General features: G+C 38.2%; 1 protein-coding gene across 1 annotated transcript in view; it reads left to right on the top strand.

The window, feature by feature from the left end:
* The window catches only part of pdk3.L (pyruvate dehydrogenase kinase 3 L homeolog), a 45,477-nt gene that overhangs the window by 4,863 nt on the left and 17,589 nt on the right, over positions 1-23,025 (top strand). The window contains exons 2-4 of the mRNA XM_018246173.2: positions 18,628-18,769; positions 19,953-20,024; positions 21,435-21,619. Of these exons, the coding sequence (XP_018101662.1) occupies positions 18,628-18,769; positions 19,953-20,024; positions 21,435-21,619 (399 nt within the window). The remainder of the gene's footprint in view (positions 1-18,627; positions 18,770-19,952; positions 20,025-21,434; positions 21,620-23,025) is intronic.

Genomic DNA, 23,025 nt, shown 5'->3' with positions numbered 1-23,025 from the left:
TGTGTGACATCAAACTGGACAAGTGACTAATAGTATTTTGTGCCCCTCGGGGTCTGAGGGGTCATTCCACTTGAAAGAGCTCTTTGTTTCATTTAAAAATAGGTCTGTTTGGTGCAGATGCTCCAATGCTATTGAGAAAGTTAACACTAAAAAGACCAGCAACACCAAATTTTTTTGTGAAGATTCAAAATAAGGCAACCTGCAACCCAATTAGATATGTATAACCATAGTGAGCCAATCAATAGGAAATTACATTATAACCAAAAAGTGACTACCACAGTAAAGCAAGTAAGAGATGCTGCAGAGTGACTAGTGCCACTAGTGCTAAAAAGGGACCAATTGCTCATGATAAAACACCTTAAAATAGCAGTTAGGTTAATGTGAAAAATAAATTGATTGTGTGCTTATTAAAGTTTACCATTGTATAACTATACCATCATATAAAAATGTCATCAAATATATCCCAAGGGTAGTGCATATAAAACACATGATATAGGTGCATATAGTAAGATATCAATAAAATCATATTATAATGTTAAAAACAGTTACGCTGCACAAGCTGGTCAATCCAGTATTATTACTATGCTGTCCTGGCTGTTGGGGGCTCCCACTACTAATCTATCTATTAGGCTATGGGCACACAGGCTGTTGCCAGTGGCTCTTGTTAGTGCCCCTGCTCCATTGATTTGAATTCGATCAGCCTTTGTGCGGTCACACACAGCTGAGCTGAAGTCATTATTTTGGTTGACCTCAGCCTGTGTGTGACCGCTAGGGTTGCCACCTTTTCTGGCCCAGCCTTCCTATATATTTATCTTTTTTCCCTATTAATAACATTGGGATCAACCATAATTTTTACCGGCCAGGCCAGTAAAATATTGGCCAGGTGGCAACCCTAGTGACCGCACAGAAGTACATTATACTGTATAAATAGTAGGGATGCACCAAACTCTTTGAGGATTTGGGCGAATCCTGAATCTATCTCACTGGATCCGATTAGTGTAAATTGCCAAATCAATGAACATTTTTTAGGGTTTGATTTAGGTCGGCTAGACTCTTGGATTTGGCCAAATCTTGCTGATAAAGGCTGAATCTCAAACCATATCCTGGATTCAGTGCATCGCTAATGTATATATTTTTGTTTTTTCCTTATAAATAACATTGGCAGTAAGCCTCATTTTTACCAACTAGGCTGGTAAAATACTGGCCAGGCAGCAAGCCTATGCATGACCCAGCCCAAAACTCAGGGGTAGGACATGTTCAGGCTGATGCAGTACTTTTTAGAGGCCTGTGGGCGTTGTGGCCATCCATGACCTCAATCGCGCTGTCTGCTGCTGCTTATGTATGTACTCCCGCCTGCCCTACACCCTCTCGGCATGTCAGCTGGCCTACCTGGTGTTGGACTGGGGTGTCCAGGGCCAACTGGGGCTACTGCCTGGGGGCCCCCCACCCCAGTTGCAAGTGCCACAGACCCCCTTGCCACTCACCACATACCTTACGCATTAAACTCAAAGCTGAGCTAATCACTGAAGGGAGCGCCCAATCAGCACCTGCAGTTCCGTATAGGAACCTTGGGTCGATGAGGAATAGCATTTTACAATTGGGGTGCCAAAAGTTAGACACCCCCAAGTGACTATTTTACTTACCTGACACCACCCAGTGTTTCAGCAGAAAACAGCACCACAGAGAGATCCTCTTCCTGCTTCATTGGTTTTCAAATTTCCCATGGGAGACACATGCGCAAAGAGCGAAATAGACAGCTTTTTCATTATAGTGTTGCTTCTCCTCTATTGCGCATGCACAACTGCGAGAAGAAGCAGGAAGAGCATCTCTCCATGGTGGACGCTAGAAGAACCCCTGGCCGGTGCGGTTTTCTGCTGATAGGAGCGCCGGCCTGGGTTTTCAGGTAAGTAAAGTAATTACTTGGGGGTGCCTAACTTTTGGCGCCCCCAAGTGTAAAATGCTATTTCCTTTTCCTTTAAACTTTTGCTTTATAGCTCACCTATTTGAAATGTGGGTAACAGCCTGGTTTCTAGGGCTTTATTTCCTTAGCAAATAAAGTTGGTTGCCAAGGTAGTGAGCCAGCAACCAGACTGCATTTTGAACTACATAATGAAGAGTGGCAAAATAGGAAGGCAAACAATTATATACTTTGAAAAATGTAGACCAACTAAAATTGTATTAAGCATAAATTAGTCTATAGCAAACTAAATGTAGTGCTAATGTAAAGTACCCCAAAACCTTTGATAGAAGAGTTGCCATATTTCTAGGAGTTTTATGTCTCCCTAATGGTAATATCGCCAACAAGAGGTTGGTCTCCGAACTCTGTGCTGTGTCCCCTGTGGAGGAATGAAGCACTTGAAAGCCCAACTGATGCTTCCTGGGTGCACGGTTAATAAATTTGTATGTAGTTAAGAAAAGGAACCAGCACTGCAGATTTGTGTTTCATTATGCTTTGTCTTTATTTTACATAAAATATTTTACAGCATGAAGTGAAATAAAGACAAAGCACATTGAAACACAAATCTGGAGTGCTGGTTCCTATTCTTGAGTATATATATAAATAAAGTACCCCCTCTTGTAAAATATATTTTATACAGGTCACGGAACTCCAAGGTGACTTCTAATATCCTCACATTTTGCAACAGGGGGTACTTTTTTATAATAAACAAGTTTCAGTGAGTCATGTGACATAAATTACATCACTAAGCTCCAATTATAACCAATGACTTCACTATAAGGATATAATTGACAGGATATTCATAGCTCTATATCCCCTCATGAAAAGGGTCAGAAACAGTAAACAAAACTGTATTTTTTTTGAAAATTTTATGTTGAGGTAAAATAACTATCATTTTTAAAGTTCATAAAAGCACCATGAATGCATCAAACAATGTAAATTTGCTCATAGTAGTTGAGGCATCAGTTTAGAGGCTTGTCAGATTTCAGGACGGTGTCTTCCATGCTGTTGTCTTGGTGGCGAATAGGCTGACTGTTAATGTAGGCATTTTCCTCAGTGCAAAGTGGTTCTGATTTTGGATTGCTATGGCTCCCTGGTATTTTGTTCTATACTGATAGCTGGACAGACACAGATCTGTTATTCTCTGATGGAAGGTCATCAGCAAAACCCGATACTAGGAGTCAGGAGCTACTTTGAGAGCTATGCTCGAAGGATGGTAGTTGGCTCAATGCTTTCAGCTCTCAAAACTCCAAAAAAAAAAAAAAAGCCAGAGAACACAGTGATGCCTATGCAGAGAATCTATCTATTGCTGAATACATAATAATACATATATACACTGCCATCCTAGCAGCGCTTAGCAAAATTAACAGTGCCAAACATAGGAGGTAGCTTAAGAATAGAACTACACTAGGGCTTCTTTTTAGCGCTGTTACCTGCGATAGCATCTGTTCACTGAGATAAATCAAAGGCGTCACGTCGGATGCGCTGAATCTAAGTTAAGTAATAGGAATGTCGGATGTTGTCGCTGCGTGCATCCGACACGGCTGTTGGATGTGAACGCTGCATGTTGCATCTTCATCTGACAGTTGTGTCGTATGCACGCATTGACAACGTCCGACATTCCTATTACTTACCTTAGATTAGACACATCCGACCTGACACCTGAGATTCATCTGAGCACTTTGAACGTATGCTATCACAGGTAAAATCGCTTGAGTAGTTCTACTCACAAATTGTCAGATTGGAGTAATGGTACAGGGAAGATAATGAATTTGCTCTGATTTTTAAACTCTAAATTGATCTCTAATATTCAATAATGAATCACCAAGGTAATGTTAGTTTAAAAGTAAAAAATTCAAATACAGCATGCAGTTGCCAGACCAGTGTTTTTGTGTTTTGGTTGTGCTTAGGCCATGCCTCATCCATGTCATTACACTACTTGGTACCACCATCCCAGTTCGACTGGAGTAATTCTGGTGCATTTTAGGTCCTTTCAGTGGCAGGGTTTAAATAACAGGGGCCGTGTGACTGGGTTAGGGGCAAATCCCAAGCAATCTGTGTGAGTTGACATGTCTTGGAAATATCCACTTAAGTGGCAGGAACTAATTAAAACTTAATAGCAGCATTAGCACTTTGGAATGCAACTGTTTTGCCACCTCAGGATACTGTTGCCGAGGACCTGCATTTTCCTGCCGTGACCTTTGTCTTTAATATTGTCATTGTGCAGTGAGCATGCACCGTGTTGCGTGGGGGATGGGCTTTCCAGAAATAGCAATTTATACACATATATGTGTGTCTATCAATTTCAGTGGAAGTCTATAGTCAGCATTGTCTAAAAAAACATGTCTGAAAGTCCACTAAAATGTGTCTCCTCAGTGCTGTGCCAGGCATTGTATAGGGAGACTATATAACATCATAAACTGTGTTTCCAGCCAGTCCAGTGATTAGATTCCTTCTACTTAACTACTCTTACCTTTTACAGCAAATTTCTTTTCATCGTTCCATAAACCAATTTACCTTCGTACACAAAGGCGAAATTCCACAGAGATCATAACAAAAATCTGTACAGTTTAGGAATGGCTGTGTTAACACAAAATGGCTGATTGCAAGGTCCCACGGATTATTTATGGTTTAAAATGAGGTTGATTACAAAATGTAGTCATATTCAAGGGACACTAAATATGTGCATACATGTAAGTTAAAAAACTATTGCCAATATTTGTCAGCAGCAATTAACGGTAGACCCTTAATATGTCTATTAATTAGAGTGATATTTATATACTTGTGAATTTAGGACTCAAACCAAAATATTTTATCATCTAGCAATCTGGTCATGGTTTTGAACAGAGGGTCCACCATGTCTGGGGCCCACCACCATGTTCCCCTGTAACTCGGTAGACCCGTATAATCCTGTTATTGATGGGAACCTTTCTACACACAATCTAATGAAGGTGGTTTCATGTAGTACTTTAAGGGCAAATGGCATGAGAAGGTTTAATTAACTCAGGCCTATTATTCACAGTGGCTGATCATCAGTTAATATTTTCTGGTCCAGTAGAATTAGAGTATTGTAAGCAAACATGTAATGATTTATTGTGAACTTTCCGGTGTTTGTGTTCTATCTTATGATTTTTTCCATGAAACTCAGATAAGGCTGAAAGCAATATCCAACTAACTGAGAGGGAGCTAAATGAATTTAGGGGCTGAACTAAAGGAAATATATCAACTGTAACTACACCAATGACACATGATGGCTACCATCCTAAAAAAAGCAAGGTTGAGGGATATGTGGGGTCAGAGGTGTTTACTGTTGGTACTGACCCTACTGTGTGTCCCCTCCTGCCTCCAGCTGTACAGTCCTATCTGAAAATGTTGCACTTTAAGGGGCAGTTCATCTTTTCATTAACATCTTGGGTGTTATAGAATGTCCTATTCTTATGATCTTTGTAGCTGGTCTTAATTTTATGTTTTTTAATTATTTGCATTCCTTTTCTGCCTCTTTGCAGCTTTCATACTGGGGGTGGGGAGAGACACCAGTCCCCGGCAGCCAAATAAACATTTTTATTGTTATTTTTAATACTCATCTTTCCTTTTCATATTCCAGGGTTTGACCACTTTAGAGATACGTTATCATTTCAGACTTTTTTGAGTGTAGGATTTCTCCATACAAATCTGGAATGCAGCTTTTGACTGAAGCTTGTGTATGTTTTTTGTCAGATAGCTGTTGAAATTCTAGGCAGCAACGTCGCTGAACAAAGAGCTAAATAATTTAACAACCATAAAAAATTAAGGACATCTGCAAATTGTCTCAGAATATCACTCTCTGCTTTATATGTAAAGTTAATGTAAAGGTGAACTGCATCTTTAAATTTGTATTTTTATGTGATAAAGAAAGTAACCTACACCTACTCAATGCCGCCAAGGTACTCATCCCTAGACTTTAGAAATCTGCCACCCCTCCTTCTGTTAAGGAATGGGCCATGAAAGTTAATGAAATTGCAAAATTTGAGGAGCTATCCACCTCCTCTAGCAAGCAACACTCAAAATATAGAGACATATGGTTGAGATGGTTACTTTTTAGAGATACAGATGATTATATACAACTTTTGACGCCATGAGAAGGACGTTTTTGGCGTGTCTCTAGGCCTGATAAATACCGTAAGAATTAGGCCCTCCCGGGAACCCTGATACCCCAAATACTATGATACAAAGGAAAACATTTTGTGGGATGTGGTGATCTGCTATGTATTTCCAATTTCTTGCTTCTGATGACATACCCTGCTGGAGAACACTGTTGTACTATATTAACATGATGTAATGTATTAACATATAAATGTACTGTGAGATCTGGATATTTTGAACTTTGGCTTAGACCTCCCCCCCTTCCTCCCCCCCCCTTTTTTTCCATTTCTGTACCCCCCCTTTCCTTTCTTACCTCAGAAACCAATAAAAATATATTTAAAAAAAAAAGAAAGTAACCTGGGCTAATAGGATTTCTTATCAGGTGTAGCCATGTGTGCAAATATATATTGTACAGATGTAACAGATGTATATTTGAGCATTAATCAGTGGTTTTTCCACCATCTACAATTTATTTCTGTTGTTCAGCATCACAGCCCCGTGAATAGTAACCTTTCCAAGTACTGACCCATTTGTTTGGATATAATTAGCTAATGTAGCATGGATAATCATTTTAGTGGTTTAGTTGGAACAGACATGGGTGCATCTAATGTGACTGATACATAACAGTAAGCTACAACTTAACGCCACTTGTAGAACTAACTCGCCTTTGTAAGAAGAACATTGTGGGTTTAGCTGTCCCAAAAGTAGAGATGCACGGAATCAAGATTTTGGTTCGGGATTCGGCCAAGATTCCGGCTTTTTTAGCAGGATTTGGATTCAGCTGAATCCAAGTGCCTGGCCAAACAGAATAAAAAAAAAATCACATGACTTTTATCAAACAAACAAGAAAATCAAAATTTTTAGCTGTGTTCTGCTTGCATGGTTCTCTTTCTCCCTCATCTCATTTGGTATTTGGCCAAAGCGTACACAAAGGATTCGGCCGAATACTAAAATAGTGGATTGGGGGGACAGCTTTACATGGGCATATAGGCATAAGTCACGGGCATAACTTGCTGCTAGTGAAAGATTCTGCTGTGTCCGTGAGGTTACTTTCTGGCACCCAAGTCTCCTTTAATTAGATGGATGGATTTTTGAGATCTGTGACTCCAATACCAAATATCAAATTTTTCAGGTTGCTTCAAATGTAAAATGAATGACTGCTGGATAATCCGACTTTCCCGAAAACAATAGGCTTTTCCTATCTTTTCTTTTTGATTGTCTTTACATCCACTGTCTTAGTTAGTTTTTGTTAGTTTTTCTAGCTTTTTATCCATTAGTTATTCATTTTTGAAAATAACATACCATTGTACCAATTACAGCACAACCTCTGAATCTGCATGGTATTTGCTATCATGTTGATTTTTCTTGTTTATGTGAAAATCAAATAAAATATTTTAAATATAGATGGATGGATGGATTTAGTAAGTCTGCGCTTGGTGGGTGCTTATTAATTAACTCATTGATTGTTGGGTGCCTGTTTAGTAACTCGGTGATTGATGAGTGCTTATGTAGTAATTCAGTGTCTGTTGGGTACTTAAACTCATTCTGCTGGGAGCTTCATTATCCACTTATGCAGTCGGAACATCATTAGTGACTGCCCATTGCCCAGGACCTTTACTTGCAATTTAGCATTTGGTGGGTGCTTACTTAACTTACATAACGTGTTGGTACTTAGCAACTTACTGGTGGAAACTTCATGTGTTGGTGTTGTAACTTGCAATGTTGTACCTAGCGAGCCATGGTGACTATCATGAGAAAGAAGGAGCCATGCTTGTGCACTATGTACCCTGGCTGGTCCGTAAATCTGGAAGATGGAGAGCTACACAATGGAAATGCAAGGGATCGTTTCACAAGTAGGAGCTGCTGTACAATGGGCATTTTATTTATATGGGGGTCTTTCTACCTTGTCTCTATCAGCTCTCTTTAATTATTACTCTACAGCAAGTATTAGAGGTATGAGACCTGTAATCCAGAATGCTCGGGACCTGGGGTCTTTCGGATAACAGATCTTTCCATAATTTGGATCTTCATGTTTTAAATCTACTAGAAAATGTATTTATTAAATAAACCCAATAGGCTGATTTTGCTTCTAATAAGGATTAATTATATCTTAGTTTGGATCAAGTACAAGGCACTTTTTTATTATTATAAAGAAAATGGAAAAGTTTTTTTTTCAAATTGTATTATTTGGATAAAATAGAGTCTATGGGAGATGGCCATTCCGTAATTCGGAGCTGTCTGGGTAACATTGTTCTGGATAACAGATCCCATATCTGTATATTGAATTCAAATTTAATTTAGTATAATCACAATTTGTAGGGATACAGGTCAGTTGCCATTCATTAAAGGAGAAGGAAAGCTCCAAGACAGTTTATTGCCAACATATTAGCCACAATAGTGCAAGCTAGAATGCTATATTTATTCTGCAGAATGCTTTACCATACCTGAGTAAACAGCTCTAGACACTGTCTCTGTTTGTTTAGGATAGAAGCTGCCATATAACCTTGGTGTGACTTCACTTCCTGCCTGAGTCTCTCCCTGCTCACTTACAGCTCTGAGCTCTGATTACAGCAGGGATGGGAGGAGGGAGGGGGAGAGGAGCAAACTGAGCATGCTCAAGCCCTGCCCTGGAGGTTTCAGCTGAAAACAGGAAGTCTGATACAGAAACCCATGAGTACACAATAGAAGGAAAGAAATGCTGTGTTTCTTTTGACAGAGGACTCAGAGCAGCATTACTCTGAGGGTTTATTTATATAGACCTTTCTGATAAAGCTTACTTAATTTTAGCCTTTCCTTCTCCTTTAATGTGATGCCGCTACAAACAAAACACATTTCTGATTCCAGTTCATGACGCAGACCTTAAATGCATTTTTCCTTACCATGCATTTGAAATCACGCTCTCCCAGTCATGAAAGAAAGGCAAAGGTGCTTTGAGTTCAATTTGTGCTTGTAGCTGCAGTTTCACATAAAACATGGTTTCAGTTCTGTGTTGCTGATCTACACTTGTTGACTATTTTTGCTGACTGCTGGTAAATGATGAGTAAAGCTTAGAAACCGCCCCTATTCATCTCTTATAAATATGTTAACTTTATTATTTTTGTCTGAATGGTAATGCTATTTGATGTGTGATGTATAATTATAAAGGAATACAATGTTCTTTGTGGAAACAGTTTTTTTTCTGTTCAGAGCATAGCATGAAATCATAAGGCCATAGCCAATTCCAGCATAACTAAGGTGTCAAACACATGCTCTCAAACTTTGGGAGCTATAGCTGTGATGAATTGGAGGGCCTTGAGTTTGATACTCATATATAGATATACATGGTCCAGTTTTTCAAGTTATATATGGTTTGGCAGTACTTCCAGGCAGATTTGTTCCAGGTTGTTCAGGTTAAAGGAATAATGCCTATCCTCCTCAATTTGCAAAAAGTACAACTGATTCTCTCTCTTTAGGCCTAGTGTTGCTTTGGGCGACTAGGCCATTGTAGGCCTAGTGTTGCTTTGGGCATCTGGGTCATTGTAGGCCTAGTGTTGCTTTGGGAGACTGGGCCATTGTAGGCCTAGTGTTGCTTTGGGGCGACTTGGTCATTGTAGGCCTAGTATTGCTTTGGGAGACTGGGCCATTGTAGCCCTAGTATTGCTTTGGGTGACTGAGCCATTGTAGGCCTAGTGTTGCTTTGGGTAACTGGGCAATTGTATGCCTTTTATTGCTTTGGGAGACTGGGCCATTGTAGGCCTAGTATTGCTTTGGGTGACTGGGCCATTGTAGGCCTAGTGTTGCTTTGGGAGACTGGGCCATTGTGCCATTGTAGGCCTACTGTTGCTTTGGGCAACTGGGCCGTTGGAGGTCTAGTGCTGCCTACAATAATTGATTTTTAGAAGACAAAAACTACAAAACTGTATTTCCTTCTATGATGTACTCTTGTACTCTATGATGTACTCTGTCCATGGTTCTAAGATGCTCAGTCCCTGGTCATAAAAAACAGCCTCAGTGAAGTGTGTTGTTGGTAGCTCAACGGTTGACGTTATCACCACCATTCTTCACTGCAGGTAGAATGTGAACCATGTTAGATTTGTGCCATATATATTCCATTGGATAATCTGACTGACCCAAAAGCATTTCCCATAGCACAACTGGGTCTTTATCCATGTAAAGTTTTGGCAAACTCAAGATGTTCATTTACATAGTGCTTTTTGAGGGACAATTTCTGTTCTAACACCCACCCTTACTCGCCACCATTAAGGACGATTCTAAAATATCACTGTGTTTTATTTGTTCAACTTTACTCCAGTTTTGATTACTGAATGCTGTATCTCCTGCTGAAAGATTGCAGTTTCCTCAGTTATGGAGAGTTTTGAACAACAGTGTATTTTAGGCAACATCAGTGGTTTGATGTAGTATCCACTTCCTGATAACTCAACCAGCATTGATACACCCTCACACGTGAATATTGTTGTGTACCCTTTACCTCATTTATCCATTTTACAATTATCAGTTTATACATTTTACTTCTTTGGGATGTTTTTTAGACTTTATTCACGGTCTACATACGAGTCTCATTGCTATGGCACCCAGAGTGATTAAGAACATTTTGTTGCCCATAGAAATTAGCAGCTTAAGAGGTTGGCACAAAATACTGAAAATGGAATTTTCCACCCTCAATATCTTTCAGAGTGGATTATCATTGACCAAGCTGGCAGCCAGTGTCTTCCCATGTGTGGGCACCTTTAATGGTTCCTTTATTGTCAGTTGGTAGCTAAGTTACAAAATATTGTGAGTTAAATGCCATTTCAGCAGCTTCCTTTCCGCCTTGTATTTGAACTGTGAGCAATTACAGCCAAAGTGCTACTCTTGGATTAATGATTGGCAGAAGGTCCTATCAGGCCATTAACTCTGGCTTAGATTTGGAGTCTGGGCCCTTATCATCAACTCTGACTTAAAGATATACTGACACCAGAAAATAATATTTTTTTTATATCTATAATAATATTGCCTTTGAATGCTATTTATAATTTTGCCATAAAAGTATTTGCCTGATGCTTTTACATTACCTTTCTTACCCCCTGTATGAGGGGGCTGCCATATTTGGGCAGCGGTAGTCTATTAGCATTAGAAAATCTAACTGACCATCAGTCCTTCACTCGCATTCTGATATAAAGGGGTATCCCGACTATATAGGTTTCTCTTTGATTTCACTGTTTAATAGTTGCAAAAAGATAAAAGTTTGAATGCAATATAACAGACTCACATTGTCTCATGATAATTTGTAACGATTTTATCTTGCCTATTCAATGTTGACATTATAAGCTGTATTGATGTGAACTGGTAACTTACTTATGTTTACTTTCATCCGTCTGTACTGCCTATGATAACCTGTCAAACTTTTGAAATGTATATATTGCATTTGTTTGTAAAACAATAAAAATATTGATGAAAAAGAAAATCTAACTGACAGGTTGAGAAGGAACAGTCAGGTTGACAATACAATCAGGTTTAGGAACTTCAAGTAACAATTACTTACAAAAGCAGAATGATCAGTGAAAAATTATCAGTATGACCTATTGGTAATTTTTAATGTAGATTAGTATTTTAAAAATAATTTTTTTAGTGTCAGTATCACTTTAACTACTGCACTGCAGCACAGTAATCTCTGTGCTCATTATATATAATAAATATATATATATGTCAATTCAGTTTTGTTGGCAGCGCACACCGGAATTTTCTTTTTTTCATTTCTTTATTTATCCAAAACTTAAAACCATAGTTGTGAGGCTCGACGTTTCGATCTTGATCTTAGAAAACGGGTTTCTTGAAAACAGTCTTAGATCAAGACCGAAACGTCGATCCTCATCACTATGTTTTTAACTTTTGGATAAATAAAGAAATTACTGTTTTTTAAAAATTCCAGTGTGCGCTGCCTACAAAACTGAATTGATATATATATATGTATGTGTATGTGTATATATATATATATATATATATATATATATATATATATATATATAGGTATGGGACCTGTTATCCAGAATGCTCGAGACCTGTGGTTTTCTGGATAAGGGATCTTTCAGTAATTTGGATCATCACATCTTAAAGGGGTTATTTATAAGTCCGAATTTATCTCAACATTTCCAGCCACAAACTCCAATCTAATCCGCACAGTTTTTTCAGTAATTTGGATCATCACATCTTAAAGGGGTTATTTATCAAAGTCCGAATTTATCTCAACATTTCCAGCCACAAACTCCAATCTAATCCACACAGTTTTTTTCGGCGTATTATTCGATTTTCCTGAAAATTTATCTTTGCGAAAACTAAACCCAGCGCACATCAAAAAATCATTGATACTCCTCCAATTGACTTAAAGTGTTTAAGTGTTCTGGATCTCATCTGCTGTCTGAGGAAGAGATTCTCCTGATGGAAGGTAACATCAGTCTCTCCTTGACATCAGCATTAGCCAGGATTGGAGCCATAATCTCTGGGGTGAAATGCAAATATTTGCATTTGGAGTTTAGTAAATAACCAGCTAAGTCTACTAGAAAATCATGTAAACATTAAATAAACCAAAATAATAGTGGTTTTGCTTCCAATAAGGATTAATTATATCTTAGTTTCGGTCAAATACAAAACTTTGTATTATATGGATAAAATGGAGTCTGTAGGAGATGGACTTCCAGTAAGTTGCAGCTTTCTGGATAACAGGTTTCCGCATATTGGATCCTATACCAGTGTGTGTTTGGGTCACGTACAAGGTACTTATTATTACAGAGAAATCTTTTTTAAAAATTTGTATGTAATGGATAAAATGACTTCCTGTAATTTGCAGCTTTCTGGATAACCAGTTTCCGCATATTGGATCTTATACCTGTGTGTCTGTGTGCGTGTGTCGATATCCAAATGCAAAAAAAGACCAGCGTTGCTATATACATGTATATGTATAGTGCACAATAAATAACCATACTTCACAGGACTTTCTCAAAATTCAAAAAAATGTTTTGAAAGTTTCGGCCCTCTGAATCAAGTTGTCTTCAGAGGGTACAGTTTTTTACTTCCTGAAGACAGCTCGATTCTGAGGGCCGAAACGTTGAAAACAGTTTTTTGAATTTTGAGAAAGTCCTGTGAAGTGCGGTTATTTATTGTGCACTGTGAATATTGGTTTTGACCAGCACCCAGGCAATTTGATTGCATATATATATATATATATATATATATATATATATATATATATATATATATATATATATATATATATATATATATATATATATATATATATATATATATATATACATACACACACACACACAAAAAGGCACCAGGACTTCTTTAATATGTATATTTGTATTGAAAAGATTAAAAGCAGCATATGTCTTGACATAAACATACATCAAACATAATGCATACTCACAAATTAATATTAAAAATTAATATTTTCAAATATAACTATCTATTACCTCCACATCTCAGTACCAGAATTTAATCTATCACAGCATATCCCAATTGAGAGGCACTGTCTCCTGCTTGTCTAAAATGATGTGGAACTACTTCCTTCCTGATTGGTGAGCGATGGAAGATTTTTAGGATTTTAGGATTGAGTTTTGGAATATAATGGATGTCTTGGTTTCAGGAGTGGGTTTTGGAGTAGATTGGATATCTCTGTTTCAGGAGTGGGTTTTAGAGTAGAATGGGTGTCTCGATTTCTGGATTGGGGTTTGGAGTAGATTAGATGTCTCGGTTTCAGGAGTGGGTTTTGGTGTTGATTAGATGTCTCGGTTTTTAGGAGTGGGTTTTGGAATAGATTAGATGTCTTGGTTTTCAGGAGTGGGTTTTGGAGTAGAACGGATGTCTGTTTTAGGACTGGGTTTTGAAGTAGTGGATGTTTTGGTTTCCGGAGTGAGTTTTGGAGTAGATCGGATATCTTGGTTTTTGGAATAGATTAGATGTCTCAGTTTCAGGAGTGGGTTTTGGAGTAAATTAGATGTCTCAGTTTTTAGGAGTGGGTTTTGGAATAGATTAGATGTCTGTTTCAGGAGTGGGTTTTGGAGTAGAACGGATGTCTGTTTTAGGAGTGGTGGATGTCTTGGTTTTAGGAGTGGGTTTTGTAGTAGAATGGATGTCTCTGTTTCAGGAGTGGGTTTTGGAGTAGATATAAAAATCCTGTCTTTAACCCAAAAATAGTGGTCGCCCATTTGTTCTTGACATCCTAGCCAACAGATCAGTACAGCAGCATAAGAAGCTAAACTTTGCCATTTTTTCTTGTTTTAATTCATAATTTTTACTTCTCTTGCCAGGTTCTTGCGTGAATGGAAAATATATTGTTATGTAGCAGGACATTTCAGTGTGAGTGCTATTCCTGGAATTTATAATGTTTGCCAGACTGTGAAAGGCTTCTGGCTGCAATCTGTGGAGCTATAGCTTATTTTAGAAATCCGTTAGATGTGGCAGCCATCACCTGTTGTCGCTTAACGTTATCGATGTTCATGGTACACGTCATCCAATGAAAACAGAGGTGTGAGCCAACACCTTCCCAGTATAAATGCTATGTGCCGAGTCATGTTTCAGCCAGGGGGAGCAAACTGAACAAGGGATAGGAAACAGCCAGCATAATAGAAGGCATCTGCTTCTTGGACATGCAAGCCACATTCTGCCGTTACATAAGAGAACCATTTTAAATACAATTTATGTGGATATTGCAGAATCATCCCAAAAACTGTCAATTAACTTCTGCCATCTATGAAAAGTATTGACCTTTTGTTTAAATTTATCAGGGTAATCTTTATATGTCTTCAATACTCTCATCCTTTTTCATAACCGAAGTTTCTACAGGGGCTGATGAGTCTTGAGTTATAAAAAATTATAACATCCATAACAGTTAAAATCATAACTCCGGAGATGGTAAAATAAATTGTATATGCTCTTGACATGTTGCACTACATGTTTTGGGCTGGGTACCAGCAGTGAAGACCTGTGTTCTTCAAAGATGCTCTCAATAGCACCCCATATTCTTTTTTGTTCATTCAACGCATATGCTCTGAGATGCCGCTGTATAGCTTAGCTCATGGACCAGTTCGGATTTTTCAAAATGTGAGTTTCGATTTTAATTTAAAATAACTCACCCACATTCTATTCATTCCTATGGGATTTTGGGAAGCATATTTTATCAAATTGTGAGTTCAAAATAATCACCCATTGATAAATAGAATTCTAAAAATCCCATAGAAATGAATAGAACATGGGTGAGTTTGTATTTATTAAAATCTAAACTCACATTTTTGATAAATCTGCCCCTGGGTCTCGTTAAAATGCATTTAAATATTAATTAAACACAATAGGATTGTCTTGCATTACATTAATTGTATCTTAGCTTGGATCAGGTACAAAGTACTGTTTCTTAATTACAGAGAAAAAGAAAAATTTTTTTTAAAAAAGCTGAATTATTTTATTACAATGGGGTCTATGGGAGATGGCCTTCCAATAATTCGACTGGCATTCAAAGATTAGTTTCTAGCCATTATCTCTTGTTCTCCTTTAAAACGCTTTTCATGTGTCTCAGGGAACTAATGCCACTGGCAGCCTCATTCTTAATTCTACAGTAAACCATAACCAATGCTATCAATGGCTCTATCCTCTGCGCCATCTTCACTTGAGAGACAAAGAAACTTTGAGGGCCCTGACTCTTCTTCTTGCTTATTGTATGGATACATAGACATTTCCCTGAATCTAGAAACAATGGCTTCCTTAGCACAAACATCATACATTTTTTACAATGGACCGTTCTCCTTAAAGGACAAGGAAAGTTAAACTAAAGAAGTAGCTAGAAATGTTGTACATTATGTTTTGAGCTTCTGTACCAGCTCCAGGCAACCTAAGCCCTTTAGCAGTAAAGATCGGTGTCTCCAAAGATGCCCCAGTAGCTCCCCATCTTCTTTTTTGCTGATTCACTGCACATGCTCCATGGTCCTGCCAGTTACTGAGCTTAGGGGCTGACTCAAAATATACAGTACACATAGAATAGAAATGTCACAATATAAGGCTCATTAGTAATTAATATGTATAATTACTACATGGCAGCACAGAAACCCATGCAATTAGCATCAGAATTTGATAATCAGCCCTGTAGCATCATCTTATATTACAGAAATACCTCATTTTCTGCTGGATAATTTGTGATGACCCCTAAGCTTAGCTTCTCAACAGCTGCTCAGAGCCCACTGAGCATGTGAGTGTCACAGACACTTTCCAAGATGGTGACCCCCTGTGAAAAGTTTGAAGTCCTAGATCATTGCTGCTATTGACAAGCTGAAACTTTAGGCTGGTGCAATAAGTTCAATATATAAAATATGGCATTTTTAGCCCTATTCATTTTTAGGTTTTAGTTCTTCTTTAAGCAACTATATACCACAAGTTCCTATGATTACAGACAATTTGTGCTTTTAAATCTAAATTTTAAAATAATTACTACCGATATCCAGAAAACGTTGTTTGAGAACATCAAGCTGAGGAACTGAATTGAAAGCTGCATATCAGGTATCAGCACTTTCCCAAAAAGCATATACAGACCGTTTTATTATTTTTTTTTTTCAACAGTTTTTTTCCAGAATTATTATAGCAGTAATTTGCACTTGCTGGAGCTGAGCTTTCCCTTGGCATATAACCTTTTGTACTTTCTGGCCGCACATAAAATCAGTATTTAGGGATGATGTTTGGAAAGTTGAAATGTGCTGGAAATGGGAATAGGGCTGTCTGTGTGATTTGAGAGTTTTACAAAATATTACTGTAACCATACCCTATGGGCACCATGGTACTGTGTGGCTAATTAACCACATATTGCACATAGCAATTTAGAAAAACCGAAACACTTTTTTGCGCTCTGAATTGCAATGAATAGAATTGTAAAAGCTTTTGAAAAATTACAGATCATAAAGAAATTTACGCTTGCGGTATTTCATTCTGTGCTATGGGCTATATTTTGGCTGCAGAACGGGGCTGCTCTAAGTGGCGATGCAATATGCCATTTGTTGGCCGATGGTAATGTTACAATAAAAAAAAAAAAGAAAAGAAATTGCCATGGTGGGCACAGAAAGGCGCTAGCACAGTTATCACAAAATTACTTTTGTACTTATGATTCAAGCTAAAGTTTCTGACATTAAGGAAATTATCAAGCATTTTTCTGTACACATAATGCACAGCAAGTGCTTAGCAGGCAGCATCTCGATGAACATCAAGTCAGACACAAACAGAAAAGATTTTACTTTAAAGTGTTTCAGGTGAAAGAAACCACTCATTAGAAAGAGACGACTGTTCACAAATAATATAGAGGTATGGGATCCGTTATCCAGAAAGCTCCAAACAGGAGCTCATTACAGGAATGCTGTCTGTCATAGTCTTTAATCAATGAATTCACATTTTTAAAAATGATTTCCTTTTTCTCTGTAATAATCAAACAGTACATTGTACTTGATCCCAGTTAAAATATCATCGATTAGTATTGGACCCAAAATATTCCTATTGGATATATTAATGCTTAAATGATTTTTTATAAGACTTAAGATCAAGAGATGCAAGTTACAGAAAAGACTCTGGCATCTGGAAACCCCCAGTTCACAAGCATTCTGGATAACTGGTCCCAAACCTGTACGTTAAGTGCAATAATATTTTGATCATGGATCTAACAATAGTTTGAAAATCATTGGCTAATATCAGGTCTGGCCTGAGAAACCAATGGCAATGTGAGATGTCTTTGTCCAAACTGCCTGACCATTACAGTGAGGGCTTGGTCACCTTTAATGGAAGGCAGTCAGATATAAAATGGCCGCACCTATGTTCAAAGCCTTGTCTCTGATAAAGAGGCTAAACTGCACCATTTATTAAAGTAAACCATAAAAATTGAATGTAAAATTGCTCAGGGTGGTTTTCTAAGCACTTTTGTGATTTACATTACTTATTTTTTCTGTTTCTGCACTAACGAAGTTTTCATTAACTGCCAATATAATGAATTTTGAAGCAACAGCTCTACCTGCTGGTCAGTTCCTGTAAGAGATATACTTTCAGAAGGAAAACAGAGAAGTGCTCTGATATTGCTCTACTCAGGTAAGAGATCACAAGCTTCAAATGCCCTTTCCCGCCTCCTTCATAAGCAGAGCAACATAAGAACATTTCTTTGTTTTCCATTATTATATTGGCAGTTAATAAAAACTTAAGTAGCTCTGTAAATAAAAAATAATTTTCAGTTTTTTTAAGATTACTTATCCTTTAAGGTTCCCAGATCAGCTTCAAATTAAGGATCATTTCTGCTATTATTATTGTGGCTGCCCCTAGCTCACTGCTTATTGATGGCAGAGAGTGGTAGTTGGCTGGCTGTGCAATGATCTTTATGGCGGAATGTGGCACTGTCTATGTGGGTTGATGTAACTGAGGTATGTTTGTATTTGGTATGATTGAAATAATTGGCTGTGTGTGTCCAGTGGAGTGAAAAGAACTATATAAATTTCCTATAAATCTCTAGCCCTTTTCTTGCATTTCCAGAGGTAATAATGGACTTTGTTTTGCAGGGCGTAATAATGCTTGTGAGAAGACCTCTTACTTGTTTCTCAGAAAGGAGCTGCCAGTGCGAATTGCAAATAGTCTCAAAGAGGTAAACCTACTGCCCGAAAGTCTACTACATAGACCATCTGTGAAACTAGTACGATCCTGGTAAGTGTCAGTATAGATTCCTCTGCTATGAGCTGCTATTAATGGAAAAATATGGGTTTATTGTAGGGATGCACCGAATCCAGGATTCGGTTTGGAATTCGGCCAGGATTCTGCCTTTTCAGCAGGATTCGTATTCAGCCGAACAGAATCCGAGTTTGCATATGCAAATTAGGGGCAGACGGGAAATCGCGTGACTTTTTGTCACAAAACAAGGAAGTAAAAATTGTTATCCCCTTCCCACCCCTAAGTTGCATATGCAAATTAGGGTTGGGAAGGGGTTTGGTTCGCCCAAATCTTTCGCGAAGGATTCGGGGGTTCACCCGAATCTTTCGCGAAGGATTCTAAGGGATTCGGCCGAATCTTTTGCGATTCGGTGCATCCCTAGTTTATTGGACTACTTACTATATTTAATACTGTGGGGGCCATCCCAAATGCCATGGGTTTACCTACAGATGGGGCAGCAAAAGCACTCCAGGTGCGGGTAGCAGGCCTACAGTTGCCCAACATATACCGATGACATTGTGTGAAACTAATTTTCTTATGATATTCATTACAAGTGTGTTGGGCAGACAATTTTTATCAGTACTCCTCCATATCCTTGGAGGAGAGCAGGGCGGGGGAGGGGAACAAATCATTTTTGGCTAGGTTGCATTTTTTAGGAGAGAGGCTGAATTGTGTGCGAGGAGGGCAGATAAAGAAAAATAAATAAGAATAAGATATGTAAGACCCTTCTCTATAAAAGTAAGACAGTGGGCCTAATAATAAAAGCAGCAACATTAATTGACAGTAAATTATTTTATACCTATGTATACCCAGTGCGCATAGCGTTAAAGTTGCTGTGTCTTCTAATGCTCTAATCTTTTTTTTTTAACCACTTTCTCAATATGCCCCAAAGCCTGGTCAGTGACAGGTATTAATTAAAGAGCCCTGGCTCCTCATTAAACTCATTAATAATTTCCAAGTGTTCCTTCTTTTGGTATATCCATTGTCGAGACTGTGCCTGGGTTGGCCCCCTCATGTGTTGCATTTCATTATCTTTCACAGTAAGTAGTTCATCCGCAGACTCACTCTCTCTCTTTAATTCATGCTAATGGCACCGGATAACTGTCCTTTCTGAAGCACCAGTTTTATATAATGCTTTTGTGTTGTGTTTATTACTAATTTGCCATGCATTTGGTTTTAGGTACTTGCAAAGTTTTCTAGAACTTTTAGAATATGAAAATAAGAGCCCGGAAGATGCAGATGTGCTGTATGAGTAAGTGCTTCTGTTTCACCTTCCTTATAGCTTAGCAGTAAATCAGACATGCAGGGTATTCGCGGAACTGTATCTTGGCTGGAGGGAAGACAGATTTTGCTTCAATAGTCAGGAGAAGCAGTGCAAAAATAGAAAACTGTTTTTGCATAATGAAAAAGAAAGGTATCCTAAGCAACTTTTCCACATACATTCAGAATTGTCAATGGCTTTAAGGCTGTTGCTACACGGGGCTGATTCTTGGTCTGCGGATAAATGCAGGCTAAGAATCTGCGCCTCCACTGGCATCAGCCTTCTCCTGTGATTGCATCCGGAGCCACGTCCTCTGTCACATTTCAGGATTTGTGTGTTTTCCCCTGCCAACACAGTGGCTCTGGAGACAGTGGAGATGGGGCTGCTTCTGATTTAAAATATAAGTGCAACTGAAAGCAAAGACTGTCTGTCTGTTTATATTTTCTGCACTGCTTGTCTAAATCCCGAAGATATGTAGCAGAAGCCAGCTGGAGGAAACTCTGCTACATTGTTTTAAGTCAGAACCAAAGAACAGAAAGGTATAAACAAATACTGCTTTCAATAAAAAGCACATCTACAGTTACCGAAACTTTAATTCATTAAATTCATGTTTATTGGAAAGTTGCTTAGAATCCAATTTTCTTTTATTATACTTTTCTAGGTGGGCTTGGAATTTTATTTGTTCATTGTGCAAACTGTAAGTTTATATTTTTTTGTTTGGAGTTTTCTATTTACATTTTCAAATTTCACATTTTCAAAAACAACAAATAAAAATAGTAATGTCATTTGCAACTGATCAGCAAATACCATTATCTATAATGTACTCAAAAGCTAATTTCAAGCCTGAGGACTTTCGTGGCTGGGGGGGCCAAGTAACATGGGATGTTTTGGCTAATGTGGACATTTGAAAACAAAAACAACCTACCAAACTTGGGTCTATGGGTAGGCATATTTTTGGGGTCCATAGTCAATCTTATATTCATGGTTACCCCTAGTGCTGTGATTGTATTGTGAGTCAGAAGTCAATGACTATACCTTTGCAAGGTGAAGGTGTAAAGTCATCTGAAATCTCCTAATGAGCTTGCATTCTAAAATATCCAAACTGCACACAGATTTCTATGGCAGTCTGATGGGGCTGTGGATTTAGTTTCCATGCATGGCAGCTGGTTACACAAATTCCCAATCAGCTGGAGCAGACACTGCACAAACATGCAACTTGCTGAGCAGGATTTTAAAATAATGAATTTTCACAAGCTGGTCTGATTAAGTTACTGCTGCATTCCCCAGTATTTACAGTTTATAGCGGGTGCCTGAGGCCCAGGTAAGAATAATAATTTATTACTGACACATCTAAGCTAAATGCCTTGCTAAAGCAAAATAATCATCTTTTTCTCCTTTCAGCTTTTTAAACGTGCTCATCCAAGTGAGAAATAGGCACAATGACGTAGTTCCTACAATGGCCCAAGGTGTCATAGAATACAAGGAGAAATATGGATTTGACCCATTTGTCAGCAGCAACATCCAGTACTTTCTGGATCGATTCTACATGAATAGGATTTCCTTCCGAATGCTCATCAATCAACACAGTGAGTCCCCCATGGATCCTTGTAATGCCGAATAAATTCAGATTAGGCTAATGCTATTTTCAACTCAAAATTGCAGAAAATTCCAAAAAAATTGCAAAAATACCACTGACTTCTTTTTACTAGGGTTGCAGTGATTAACAAACAGACTTGAAGTAGCAAATGCCCTCCCCGCTGTACAGGCAAATGATCTGTGTTTCACAGTAAAGCTGGGGATATCTGTCATGGGTACAAGTTTTTTTTTAAAATGGCTCAGTTAATAGTGCTGCTCCAGCAGACTTCTGCACTAAATCAGTTTTTCAAAAGAGCAAACAAAAATAGTTTTTATATTTAATTTTGAAATCTGACATGGGGCTAGACATATTGTCAGTTTCCCATGAGCCCCCAGGGAATTATTATTTAGAAGGCGCACACCCTTATTAATTTATTTCTGGGGTGCAGATCCCAAGAAGACTAAGGAGCCTAAATGAAGCCTACAAAAACTGAATACACATATATCATTTAAGGATCGCACACCCAATTTAAAAAAAAAAAAAAAAGTTAAAATTGGGTGTGCGATCCTTAAATTATATATGTGTGTCCCATGAGCCCACAGTCATGTGACTTGTGCTCTGATAAACTTCAGTCACTCTTTACTGCTGTACTGCAAGTTGGACTGATATCACCCTCCTCCCTTCCCCCACAGCAGCCCATCAGCAGAACAATGGGAACATAACCAGATAACAGCTTCCCTGACCTAAGATGGCTGCCTACACACTAATATTTAAATAAAAAAAATACACTTGTAGGATTAGGAATTAAATTTTATACGGTAGAGTCAATTATTTACAGTGTAAAGGGTGTCATTTAAGAATAACTACACCATAAAAATCATGACAGAATCCCTTTAAGTCTAAGTAAAAATCATTTAAACATTAAATGAACCCAATAGCATTGTTTTGCCTCCAATAAAGATTAATTATATCTTAGTTTGGATGAAGTACAAGTTCCTGTTTTATCATTACAGAGAAAAGGGAAATCATTTTTTAATGATTAATTGGGTAAAATGGATTCTGTGAGAGATGGCCTTGCCATAATTCAGAGCTTTCTAGATAATGGGTTTCCATATAACAGGCCCCATCCTTGTAATACACAAAGCATTTAGATTACCACTGGCTATGAAAATGCTCTACACCTCCCAGATTTCAGTAGAATGGGAAATGCAGTGAGTAGCACCACTTTGATCACTAACATAAGTAATGGCAACTGAACACCCAGATTCTTTCTGCAGAATACTATTTTAACCTGTTTACTGCTGTACATAGTTAATTATATGGCACTATGATGCTGCAGATGTGATGTGCCTGCCGGCCCGATAACCGTGGGTTTATGGGTTCGACCGCGCACTCCTCTTCGCGGGTGGCGGGCAA

This window comes from Xenopus laevis, chromosome 2L (genome assembly GCF_017654675.1).
Source record: "Xenopus laevis strain J_2021 chromosome 2L, Xenopus_laevis_v10.1, whole genome shotgun sequence".
Classification (NCBI taxonomy): domain Eukaryota; kingdom Metazoa; phylum Chordata; class Amphibia; order Anura; family Pipidae; genus Xenopus; species Xenopus laevis.
The sequence above is the reverse complement of the archived record's forward strand: the minus strand, read 5'-3'. Positions and strand labels throughout refer to the sequence as shown.